The sequence below is a fragment of the Neovison vison genome, chromosome 2 (genome assembly GCF_020171115.1).
Source record: "Neovison vison isolate M4711 chromosome 2, ASM_NN_V1, whole genome shotgun sequence".
Taxonomy (NCBI): domain Eukaryota; kingdom Metazoa; phylum Chordata; class Mammalia; order Carnivora; family Mustelidae; genus Neogale; species Neogale vison.
This window is the reverse complement of record NC_058092.1, coordinates 191,249,845-191,261,923: the sequence shown is the minus strand read 5'-3', so window position 1 is coordinate 191,261,923 and position 12,079 is coordinate 191,249,845. Positions and strand designations below refer to the sequence as shown.

General features: G+C 50.2%; 1 protein-coding gene across 1 annotated transcript in view; it reads left to right on the top strand.

The window, feature by feature from the left end:
• Positions 1-10,301, top strand: part of POLR3A (RNA polymerase III subunit A) — a 48,969-nt gene extending 38,668 nt beyond the window's left edge. Inside the window, exons 22-31 of the mRNA XM_044239913.1 lie at positions 1,543-1,629; positions 1,718-1,800; positions 2,367-2,537; positions 3,533-3,626; positions 3,816-3,908; positions 4,977-5,141; positions 5,640-5,804; positions 6,023-6,154; positions 7,863-7,995; positions 9,708-10,301. Of these exons, the coding sequence (XP_044095848.1) occupies positions 1,543-1,629; positions 1,718-1,800; positions 2,367-2,537; positions 3,533-3,626; positions 3,816-3,908; positions 4,977-5,141; positions 5,640-5,804; positions 6,023-6,154; positions 7,863-7,995; positions 9,708-9,856 (1,272 nt within the window). The 3' untranslated portion in view covers positions 9,857-10,301. The remainder of the gene's footprint in view (positions 1-1,542; positions 1,630-1,717; positions 1,801-2,366; positions 2,538-3,532; positions 3,627-3,815; positions 3,909-4,976; positions 5,142-5,639; positions 5,805-6,022; positions 6,155-7,862; positions 7,996-9,707) is intronic.
• Positions 10,302-12,079: the final 1,778 nt, after the last annotated feature.

Genomic DNA, 12,079 nt, shown 5'->3' with positions numbered 1-12,079 from the left:
TTTGCTTTCAGGAAACATAGTAACTAGGATTGTTACTCACCTCCCACAGGTGGTCTGTGGGAGGCTAAGGAGACTTATTATTGCAAGATTAAGGTAGAACTGGGTTCTGGTAAGTTTTAAGCTCTGCGTGAATACCCGTAGGGTTTTATTATTCCAAGAGTAGGCTGCTGGTTCCATCTGCTTTAAAATATTTATTTCACACAAAACAGGTATTTTCAGCTATGTGATATAGATGGAGTAGACTTTGGGTAGGGGGTTATGTTGGTCTTCTCCTTGTGGTCCCTCAGCCTGCCTTGGAATCAAGAAATAGGACTTTCCTAAAGCTTTGCAGCCTTGACGGTATTCCCTTCACCCTTGGACTGCCTACATGTTTGGATCTGCCCTCAGCCAGCCACACAGAGCAGCTGGGTACCTGCACTGACATTCAAGAGAAACAGTTAAGCTCACTGCCACTGTTATTTGTCAAAACTCATTGAGGGAAAATACATTTCCAGGGGGGCTACTGAGGCGAAGTGCAGTCTAGCCACTCTTTCCCATATTCTCAAAAAACACTCCTGGATCAAACTAGAGTGGCTGATGGCCAGCCCCCAGGCCTGTGTCACAGCAGCTTCTGGAAGATTGTTGTCACTGCATAGCGTGTGCCAACCACTCACCTGGGAAGTATTCTTAGAGTCGGTCCCACAGTGCTTGATGCATGAGGCCCCAGGAGCAAGGCTTTGATGGGCGTAGCTCTCTAAAGCCCATTACCTTTTCCATAAGTACTCCTTGAGTGCTGGCCAATCCTGGTTCTAGATCCTGGCTCTAGGGGTGACTGCAGGGCTTGTCTGTGTCAGAGATACACCACAAATTACAAAACAGATAAGTTTTACCCCCTTGAGTGATTACGAGAAAATGTAGGTCTGTGGCGTCTAGCCCTGTCCTGTGCTTCCTCCACATGATGTCCTTGTCACCTTCCTTGCTCCATATAGTCCCCATCTGGGGGCTAGAGTACTACTCTGCAATGCAGAGGGGACCACAGACACCCTGATGTTCAGTTCCCAGCCTGGTTTCCCAGAATCCTTACCAAGTCCTGATTGTTGGGAAGGGCAAGTAAGAATGGGGGCGGCGGTGATGCAGAGGCGAGGGTCAGAGAAAGAAAGAGAAGTAGGGATTCAGGAGTGTCTTTGAAATGAAGGCAAGCCGAAACCATGTGTTTGAAATGTGTATGGCATCTACAAGGCTATGCCTTAGCTGGTGCTTCAGTTGACAGTAACTTCAGAAGAAAGCCTCAAAAATAAGCCTGTTTAGAAACTGTGGGTTTATAAGTTCTAACCGTTCTAAACTAGGAGGACGGGAGGATACAGGCAACAGGTATGCCCGGAGAGGAGGTGGCCCCGTCAGCCTCTCCTGCCATGGCTCCCACTGGCTGCGTGGAAAGGGCAGAGAGGGTGTCGTGAACCATCGTGAGGCTGGTGGGCTCATCACACTGCCGAAGTTTATAAAACAAACTGCCATCCAAATCCCCACAGATGCACAACTGATGTTTGCTATGTAATCTTTCAGGAAATAAAAAATTTCGTCAAGGGCGTTTCCGAGAAGATCAAGAAGACCAGAGATAAATATGGCATCAACGACAATGGTACCACAGAGGTAGTGCTCGGCTTCCCCATCGGGCTCTGGTGCCTTCATGGGCTCGGGTCCCGCAGCCTGACCCCCCACTTGGTTTCTGTCCCTCCAGCCCCGTGTGTTGTATCAGTTGGACCGGATCACTCCCACCCAAATCGAAAAGTTCCTGGAGACCTGTAGGGACAAGTACATGAGGTACAGATGCTAATTTGCCTAGACTGTGGGGCAGGCACATGGGGTTCCTGTCCTTCCTGTTGCCCACTGCATTTCCAATGCCAGCATGCGAGCAGGCTCCATCACCTCTTCTTAGGGGTTCCAGTGGGGAGGCAGGCTGGATGTTCCAAGATGCGGAAATAATTGCAAAGGCATTTCTGAGTGTCTTTACCCCATGGAGTCACTTCCAGTATGCTTTGTGGGTGCCAGCTACACTGTCTACTGTTGGCACCGTTTGTGAGCAGAGCTCTTGGATCTTCTCCAGGCCGTTGATGTTTGGGTCCAGTCACTGCAAGTGGACCACAAGTAGCCACACAGCGTTCACATCAATTATTGGGCCCCTTGGACTGTGGCACCCCCACCCGACCCCCCTGTCTACACCTCTGGCTGATCCATGCCAGGTTCTTCCCGTCAAAGCATGGCTTGGCTCATAGCATATTCCCTCCTGACCCAGACGACACCTGCATTTTTTTCTGTTGAAAAGAGATAATCAGAAGCCTCTTCCCAACAGTTTTGCTGGACCCTTCTTCCATGCCCTTACTTTCTAGGGCGCAGATGGAGCCAGGTTCTGCGGTGGGCGCGCTGTGTGCCCAAAGCATTGGCGAGCCAGGCACCCAGATGACCCTGAAGACTTTCCACTTTGCGGGCGTGGCCTCCATGAACATTACTCTGGGTGTGCCCCGGATCAAAGAGATCATCAATGCTTCCAAGGCTATCAGGTGCTTCCCTCCACCTCCCTTCTGTACTGCTGCTGCCTGTCGTGTGCTTCTCTAACTACGGCTGGTAGTCTAGTGGGCGGTATTGTCAGCTCTGGTGGCATGCCTGCCTTCATCAGGTCCAGATTGTTTAAAAACCCCATTGAGAAAAAGATAAGTGGAAACTGGGTATAGTCACAAATGAGGCAGTCATTCTTTGTGGCCACAAGTCACATGAAAGAAAGAAACATTGAAAAAAAAAAAAAATGACTGGAAAGACTGTATCAATATGTCTGTTGTCAATTTAAATTTCAGATGTTATTCCCAGCCTAAGCTTGACTGTTGAGTCTGTCACTTAAACTGTGGCCACAGTCTTTGACTCCCTAGTGATTTCATGGTAGGATTTATAGGTCATCTGAGACCAGAAAAGATAGAACTACATTAACAGTGCATTTTGTGACCTCATGATGATTCACCTGTGATCTGAATCCTCCAGAGTGATGACAGATAGCATCCAATGAGGGAATACGACACTGCGTTCCAGAGCAGCACTGGTGGGTGTCCAGGGTGGCAGGAGCTCTACTGCCGCTCCGATTGCTCTGGTCTCCCAGGAGTGCATGGCCAGGGGACACCAGCCAGGACAGGGAGGGCAGAAGCTCGAGCGAGTGATTGGCAGGTGTCAACCTGGAAAGGGGGTGATACGGATTGGACAGAGGGGTGGCAGAAGCTCTGATACGTGAGCATTAAGTGGCAGTACAGAATTGAAATAACTACCTGCTAGGACCAGAGAGGAAGAGGTCGGTTCACTTGGTCAGGAAGAATGTTCCGAAAACCGTCTCATTCACTGATGGAGTCGGTTGCACGTGAGTTCTAAACAGAGAAAGTCTGGATAAGAATGTGAATCCTCCAGTGAGTGCTTCAGAAATTGCAGCTGGTTTTAGCACTAGGATTCCTATAGTGCCTCGGCCTCCCCATGGGCTCCTTCCTGGGCTGTAACCGCTGCCCCTGCCTTCTCTCAGTACCCCGATCATCACGGCACAACTGGATAAGGACGACGACGCAGACTACGCTCGCCTCGTGAAGGGCAGAATCGAGAAAACCCTCTTGGGAGAGGTAAGAAATCCGTCTTGGTGACAAGAGCACTTGGAGCAGCAGTGTGGCAAGCACGCACATGTAAACTCTGGTTGTGGTGGGCCTTCTAATCAGTGGGGCCATTCTGTCCTGGGTCCCTCAAAATGAGCAGCGTATGCTCTTTAAAGGGGGAGAGTGACCGTGTAATGTTCTGATCTTCTGACACGACAGATTTCAGAGTATATTGAAGAAGTGTTTCTTCCTGATGATTGCTTTATCCTCGTCAAGCTCTCCCTGGAACGGATCAGACTTCTGAGACTAGAAGTGAGTCACGTCATTAAATGTAGGTAGGAGGTTATCCTCTGTGAGTCCCAGGATGGGCACTGATCGCCGAGCAGGAGCTAAGCCAGGCGTGAGAAGCATCGAGGAGGCGAGGCTTTGTTGGGTTTCTGTTCTGTAAGAGTCTATCGTACCTTCCAATTCTCTCTTTCTGAACCTGACCCTCACGCACACATTCCCAGCTAAAGACACACAGGAATTTTGTGAGGCCACGATAGCTGTTGCTGTGACACATATTAGAGGGTCTGGCAGGAATATAGGGCCACCTGTATCTTACTCATGTGTGGGCCCCACCATGGCGCCTGGCTGGCTCTGCCAATGTTTTTGGCTGGATGGACTAGTCTGGCTTAGTATTACTGGTGTTCATGGTCAGGTAAAGATCGAGAGATTGTCAGCCTTTCTCACAGAGCAGCTGAGGCAGGGATGCAAACTGAGTGACTTTCTGGCACTTTCCTCTTCCTCTCAGGGAGTTAGCACACATCCTGGCCACATTGTATCTCAGCCCATTCTCTCAAGTATCAAGTTCGTGTTGCCCAAAGACTATGATTCCAGAATTGAGCAGTCGGGTCTCTAGGCTAGGGACTTCTCTGGCCTACCTCTGGCCATGTGCCTTGTGACTCTTGAACTAGGGCTAAGTTGCATCCAGGCATGTGACCCGTGAGCAGTTGTGGTGAGGTCAGATGAAGGGGAGGCTTCACTAACACAATTGTCCTGCTCTCCAGCCCCCTGCCTCCTGGAACCACCTCAGAGCCTGTGTGTGTTACTGTGAATGCAACATGCATTTTCAGTGGGGGCAAAAGTTGGTTTAGGGTGAGAGGAGGTTGTGAAGAAAGTCTCCTCTGTTTATAAGTAAAGTAGACATATTTATGCAGTACATAAGCAAATATATAATGTGTCGCATGTTAGGATTTTATGGTGAGGAATAAGAGTAAGGGGAAAAATGAGGCTTGTCAGGGGGCAGTGAAGGAAAAAGGCCAAGAAACACTGGAATCAAAGCCTCCAACCCTGTTAGTAATACCCTGGGTGGGCGGGCCGTGTCTGGTCACCTTGCAGGTGAATGCGGAGACCGTGCGCTATTCCATCTGCATGTCCAAGCTCCGTGTGAAGCCTGGCGACGTAGCTGTTCATGGCGAGGCTGTGGTGTGTGTCACCCCCAGAGAGAACAGCAAGAGCTCCATGTACTATGTGCTGCAGTTCCTGAAAGAGGATCTCCCCAAGGTGAGAAAGAAGTTCCCTCTTGGAGGCCCCACCCAGCCTAATGCCTGGACGTTTGTAGGTGGAAAGACTGTGTTTACTTGTGGCCCAAATACCCAGGTGTCAGGAAACCTGAGGACTGTGTCACTACAGAGACTGAGAGGGGTGCCCATTTCTTCTTTCTTGCCACATCCCCCTGTAATCAGGTTTTTCCCATCTTTGCCCAGCCACACAAACTCTACCTGTTAGATTCCTGTGTGTACTGTGGTAAAACTGGTGTAGACTGAGGCACGGCCGCTTGAACTTGTGCTTTCTCCCTAAGCCCTAACAGCACACAGGTACTTTCAGGTTTGTTATGTTCCCGATAAACCCCACTGAGAAACAGGGCTGGTCAAGGTGACAACCCAGGCATGACGTTCCCAGTTCTCACAGCCATGTGATTTCAGAGGCTACCAGGATGGGGGGAGGGGGGGCGGCCGTGGGCCCCACTGGGCCTTGAGCCTTCTGTGTCTCTGAGTCCAGGTGGTGGTGCAGGGCATCCCAGAGGTTTCCAGAGCTGTCATCCACATCGACGAGCAAAGCGGAAAGGAGAAATACAAGCTCCTGGTGGAGGGTGATAACCTGCGGGCAGTCATGGCCACCCACGGTGTGAAGGGTACCCGCACCACCTCCAATAACACCTATGAGGTAACATTCATGCCCCAAGTCACCTCAGGGTTGTCCCAGCACACTGGTGTGACAAATGCTACTGTTTCTTCTGGGTCTGCACGAAAGATTGCCCAGCAGCCTGTTTCTGGCAGAGGGCCTATAGTGTGCTGGGAAGCCACTGAGTGGAGGAAGATGTGGGGAGGACTTGGGCCTCCGTGTCAGAAGAGGCTGCTTGCACTCAGCCTGGCTCTCTGTAGGTGGAGAAAACGCTGGGCATCGAAGCTGCCCGGACAACGATCATCAACGAAATCCAGTACACAATGGTCAACCATGGCATGAGCATCGACAGGAGGCATGTGATGCTGCTCTCCGACCTGATGACCTATAAGGTTTGTGGGTGTGCATGGCACACCAGCCGGCTCGCAGCTGCCTGGAGAACACGCGGCTGTGATGACCGCCGCAGAAAGAAAACAGGATGTCCCCATTGCTCAAAGACCAAAGCATGGGGTTGGGCTGGGTGTTCTGGTGAAACTCTGGTATGAAACTTACAGCCTTGTGACAGGAGGTGGGGCATTACTATTTTTGTCCTTATTAGAAATGTTATCCTAGAGCAAAACCAGCCATTGCCAAAAGCCCAGGGATTTCCATGGCAAACCAAGGTGTTTATTTCCTATTGAACCCATTCCTCATATTTCTATAGCCATTTCCAGGTAAAGGGTAAGTTACCATGATCTGAAGGGGAGGATAGGTGGGAAATGAGGTTGGTCATTTTCTTTCTCTTTTTCTACAAAATGTATCCATTCCCCATAGTAGTATGCATGTCCCGGAGCAGTGCCATAAGGTTTTCATGGTGCCTCCCCATAGGAACCTGTCCCTGATGACAGAGCAGATAGAGAAATGACCTGTTAACTCCTCCCTGTAGTAAAGGCTGTCACTTTTAAGTCTTGCCTCCTGGTCTTATTCTCTCTGCACATATTGTGTTATGTACTTGCAGTGAATAGTGGGCTTATGGGTTTTATCCTATTTCATGTAACTTTTTGCCTATTTTCCATGTCACATAGTTTTTATAAATACACTTTTTTTTTTAAGATTTTATTTATTCATCTGAGAGAGCACAAGCACAGAGAGAGGCAGAGGGAGAGGGAGATGCAGACTCCCCACTGAGCAGGGAGCCCGATGTGGGGCTCCATCCCAGGAACTGGATGGAGATTGTGACCTGAGCTAAAGGCAGACACCCAGGGGCGCCTGGGTGGCTCAGTGGGTTAAGGCCTCTGCCTTAATCAAGCCCTGAATCCGCCTCTCTGCTCAGCAGGGAGCCTGCTTCCCTTCCTCTCTCTCTGCCTGCCTCTCTGCCTACTTGTGATCTCTGTCTGGCAAATAAATAAAATCTTTTTTAAAAAAAAAGATTTTTTAAAAATAAATAAGTGAATAATAAAGGCAGACACCCAACCATCTGAGCCACCCAGGGGCCCCATAAGTATACTTTTTTTTTTTTTTTTAAGATTTTATTTATTTTTTTGACAGAGACATAGCGAGAGAGGGAACAGAAGCAGGGGGAGTGGGAGAGGGAGAAGCAGGCTTCCCGCTGAGCAAGGAGCCCAGTGCGGTGCTCAGTCCCATGACCTGAGCTAAAGGCAGACACTTAACAACTGAGCCACCCAAGTGCCCCATAAATATACTTTTTTAATGATGGTGCAGCATTTGCTTGGACGAAATCACCTAAATTTACTTAACTCTTTCCCTACTGTGAGGCTTTTAAATTATTTGAGTTTGGAATTCTTTGAGCCATAATAAACATCTTCAGAAGTACTCTTTTTTAAAAGTTGGATTTTGAATTCTAGCTCTCAGTTCTTGACTGTTTGTTCCAACAGCATGTGGTTGGGAGTGTAAGGATCCCTATCGTCAGTGACTGGTAGCCCTCAAGGGGATGCCAGTGGGACAGATTACAGTGAGGGTCCTATCCTGACCCGAGACTGACTTGAACAGCTGCTTCGCCGATTTGGGCTGACTCTGTTGAGGGGAGGCAGAGGGTGTGGTTTGCTCTGGCCTTCTGTAAGTGGTGTGAGTACCACCCTGACTCCTTCTCCCCCAATGCAGGGTGAAGTCCTGGGCATTACGAGGTTTGGCCTGGCCAAGATGAAAGAAAGTGTGCTGATGCTGGCCTCCTTTGAAAAGACAGCTGACCATCTCTTCGATGCTGCCTACTTCGGGCAGAAGGACTCCGTGTGTGGTAGGTTTGGTGTTTCTAAGACTTTCATCAGAGGGCCTTTGTGGTTTATAGCTGAGACTGTGGCTGAGGATTCCCAGGAGGTGAGGAAACTGAGTAGGCAGAGCGTTTATTTTTTAGGCATAAAGTCACAGATCACAGAATTGGAAATAATATCTTTTATCTCCACATCCTGGCTGTGGCTCCCTGTATCGCCCCTCATCTGTTGGAAGGCTTCTCTGTCAGTACAGACAGCTTTTTGGGGCAAAGAAGAAAAGATCAACCCTGGGCACCAGTGAGTGTTCTAGACCTTAGAGATGCATTGGGCCAGTATGATCTGCTCTTCCTGTATGGTGCCAGGGCTGACAGGAGGGAGCAGCATCTGGTGGCCCTACTGTCCTGACCTCTGGGGAAGGAGAGCTGCCAGGCCCAGCACCTTGCATGCACTGAGCACAGCACATCTATAGGGACAGGTATTAAACCTTTGCACCAGTCGCACAGGGAACTAGCTTACTGGCTGACGAGTCTCCCCCTGCACCAGCCGCCTCCCCACCACACCCAGTGCATCTCTGATGGCGGCCTGGGAGAGAAGGGCCTTGGCAAAGCTGTCACCATCTACCTGCTGCCCGGCTGGCTCTTCCCTGGCTCCCACACCACATGTCGAAGAAGGGAGTCTGCAGGGGGCTCAGTAGCTAGGCCAAGGTCACATACTCATCGGGCTCAAGCAGGGATTCCCAGCCTGGCTGCCATCCTTATCACCAGAGGTTGGCTTCCTCATGGCCATTTCCTGTCTCCTCTCCCAGTCTTACATGGATTTGCTAAACAGGTGCTGGCCAGGTGAGGTCTCGGGCAGGGCACATGCCGCTGCTTTCTTCCTAAGATTAATTCTTCTCTTCAAAAGGGACACAGGTTGCAGACAGAGGAAAAGAAAAATTACTATATCATTTTTTAAGATAAGTCAGAGGAAAGAAAAAGGGAGCAGAGATTGGGGCAGAAGAACAGGACAAGGCCAAGGCCAAAGTAAGAGTGAGTGTGCTTGACAGTGGAATTAATGGCCAGCGCTGCGACCCTGCCATTGGGGTGCTGGGCCTTACAGCCCCACACACTGCCACCCTGATGGTGGCCTGGCACGGTCATCCCACCCTGCACTGTGAAATCTTCCCCTTCCTCGCCCTTTACATTGTTGTTAACTAAGAGTCAGCCCTCAGTCCACGTTGGTCTTTAGCTTGGCAGTTTGTCTCTCTGGTCTCCTAATAGCACAAAGCCTGGAATAGAGTAGGCAAGCACTCGCTTGTTACAGGACCAGAAGTCTGAGCCAAAGCTGGACTGGAGTTCGGAGAAAGAATCTGCTCCATTGCCTTACTCCTGTCTCTGCAGGGGCCTTGCCTTCCAAGTGTCTCCCATTAGGGCTGTGGGTTTCCAAGGCACAGGGGTGCTGGTAAGCTGTTAAGCTTGGCCCAGCCTTGACCCCTGAGCATAGGGAACAAGTTTCTCCTGCTGTTTCCATAGGCACTTGTCTTTACTGTCAGCCTGTTTGCTTTTCTTCTAGGCCCTAAACTGAGGAAACATTGGGTGGCAAAGTCAGGGTTCTGCGAGCATCATTCAGTATCCCTCTGTCTGAGTTTAGTGCTCTGGAAGGCCAGCCTACAGAGCAGCTGCGGCCCAGACGGAGTGGAGAGCTGGGAGCCCACCTGTGTGGTGAAAAGCCATCTAATGCCCTGTCTGTTTGATTTCAGGAGTGTCTGAATGCATCATCATGGGGATCCCCATGAACATCGGAACTGGGCTCTTCAAGCTGCTACACAAGGCTGACAGGGACCCAAGCCCTCCCAGGAGACCCTTGATCTTTGACACAAACGAATTCCATATCCCCCTTGTCACATAGTTCAGGGAAGAGGAGACCATTCCTGACCTCGGCTCCTTGTCCTGTCTGGAAAGGAGTCGAGACTGGCAGGTGACCCAGAGAGATTGTGCTCTGTGGGACAGTCCCTGATATCACCCCCGATGCCGTCACGCAGAGAAGGCCTCTACGTCCCCAGGAGCAGCTCACCCAGGACCCTGATCACACCACAGTGCCTGGTTAGGAGAACTGAGGTTTGTCTTTTTGAAACCCTAGCCTCACCAGGAGGCCCCAGCCAGGCATCTTTGCTCATTCTCAGCTCACCCTTCCAACCGTCGGCTTTCAGGAATATCCCACCATGATCCAGAGCCAGCTGTAAGGTCTGAGACCAGGGCCTGTTGTGGTTTTTCTGTTGCTGGTCATGCTTGAATCTCTCAACATGGCCTACTCATGTAAATATTATCACTATTATTTATTTATTCAGTTTAAAGAGTTTGGAGTTATTATTTTGGCTTTACTTTTGAAATTTGAAAGCAAGAGGCTATAGAAACCAAGAAAGCCAGCATTGAAGTATCACCGGAAAAACTGGTTAAGCAGATGGAACTGCCTAGGATTTGTAACTGAGCTAAAACCGTCATGAGGCCCAAGCTGCTCTGAAACATCTTCCACAGAGGCCTGTGGCCACCCCATTGTTTTGTTTTTGTTTTTGTTTTAAAGATTTTATTTATTTATTTGACAGACAGAGATCACAAGTAGGCAGAGAAGCAGGCAGAGAGAAAGGGGGAAGCAGGCTCCCTGCTGAGCAGAGAGCCCTATGCGGGGCTTGATCCCAGGACCCTGGGATCATGACCTGAGCTAAACGCAGAGGCTTTTACCCACTGAGCCACCCAGGCGCCCCATACCCCATTGTTTTTGTCTACCTCTGACCTCCGTGGGTGGACCATGCCTTTGTGACAAGAGTGGGACCCATTCTTCATGGCCAATAGAAGTCTTGCCCGAGTTTGGAGCCCACTGCGGTGGGGATGGTCAGTGTGTGTGGAAGTAATGAGGTGAAGCTGGTCCAGGCCCCTGCATTGCCTGGGCGGTGACCACACCCCCTGAAGTATCCATGCAGGGGCCCTGCCTCCCATAGCTGCAGAGCAAGCAGGGCAGGTGCAGAGCTCTGGGCTAAAAAGTGCCGGGGGGCAGAGGTGGGGTAAGGCCCTTCTGGGTACAGGCAGAGGTGAAAGGGCCACCCAGACAGGAAGGGAGGAGGCCCAGGTGGTGGTGGAGAGGGAGCTAGAGCTGGTGGTGTGCCCCATTTGGCAGTAGCAGGTTCCTAAAAGATTAAATCTAACAACTGGGAGCACGTGTCAGGCCTGGAGGAGCGCTAGCAGGGTATCCCAGGAGGACCCCGCAAGGTTTGTGATGGGGTTTTGTGCAACAGAAGAAAGAAATGTACATAGCTTATCTGAGCAGAAGGGTTTTGCTGCCAGAGACCGTGATGCTTTGTACTGAATTTGCTCCATAAGATTGGGCCAAAGTCACAAGAAAAGTGGTATGGCTGCCGCTCAGTACTGCCTCTGGAGAATGTTCCGTGAAGCCTGCCCTTCCCTCTCCTATCCAGAGCCAAGTCCCACTGCCCTGGCTCTTCCTTCCTTGCCAGGGGGCCTTGGAAAACCAAGGATGCTTAGTTGGGAGTGAGGTGATGGTAAAAGTAGGACTTTGACCCTACCTTCTGGCTCCATGCACCTAGGAAGCTCTGCTTCTGAAGCAACATTGCTAATTTCTCTCTTCGTATCCCGCCCCTGGAAGAAACAGCAGTGCAGACTGAAGAGATGTGAGTTTATTATTGAGGGAGAAGATGGTTTGGCTCTTAAAGAGGTGGATGCGTGGGTGGGGAGGGAGTAGGGCAGGCACTCACAATTCAAGTTGTAGTACACAGAATCACACTTTACTTCTTCGGACATCTCTAGCTGACTCCTGTAAGTTCTGAGTTAATGCTGCTGAGGCACTTCATGTAACCATCAACTGTGGGGCTGTCAGGATGAATGCTTTCTCTCGCATCCTGATGGGATCCTGAATCCAGAATTCTTTACCTGAACCTTTGGCCCTTCTCTGGTTTAAATTCTGTTTAAATTAGTTTGGCCCTGAGGACATGGCCCTGTACCCATGAGGTTGACTTAGGAAGTTCTCTTAAGGTGAAAAAGTCACTTTTTTCATCTTCCTCCCTCTCCCACATCCACTCCCCTTATCTCTGAACTGTGCTAGCCTGGTTCCAACACAGAT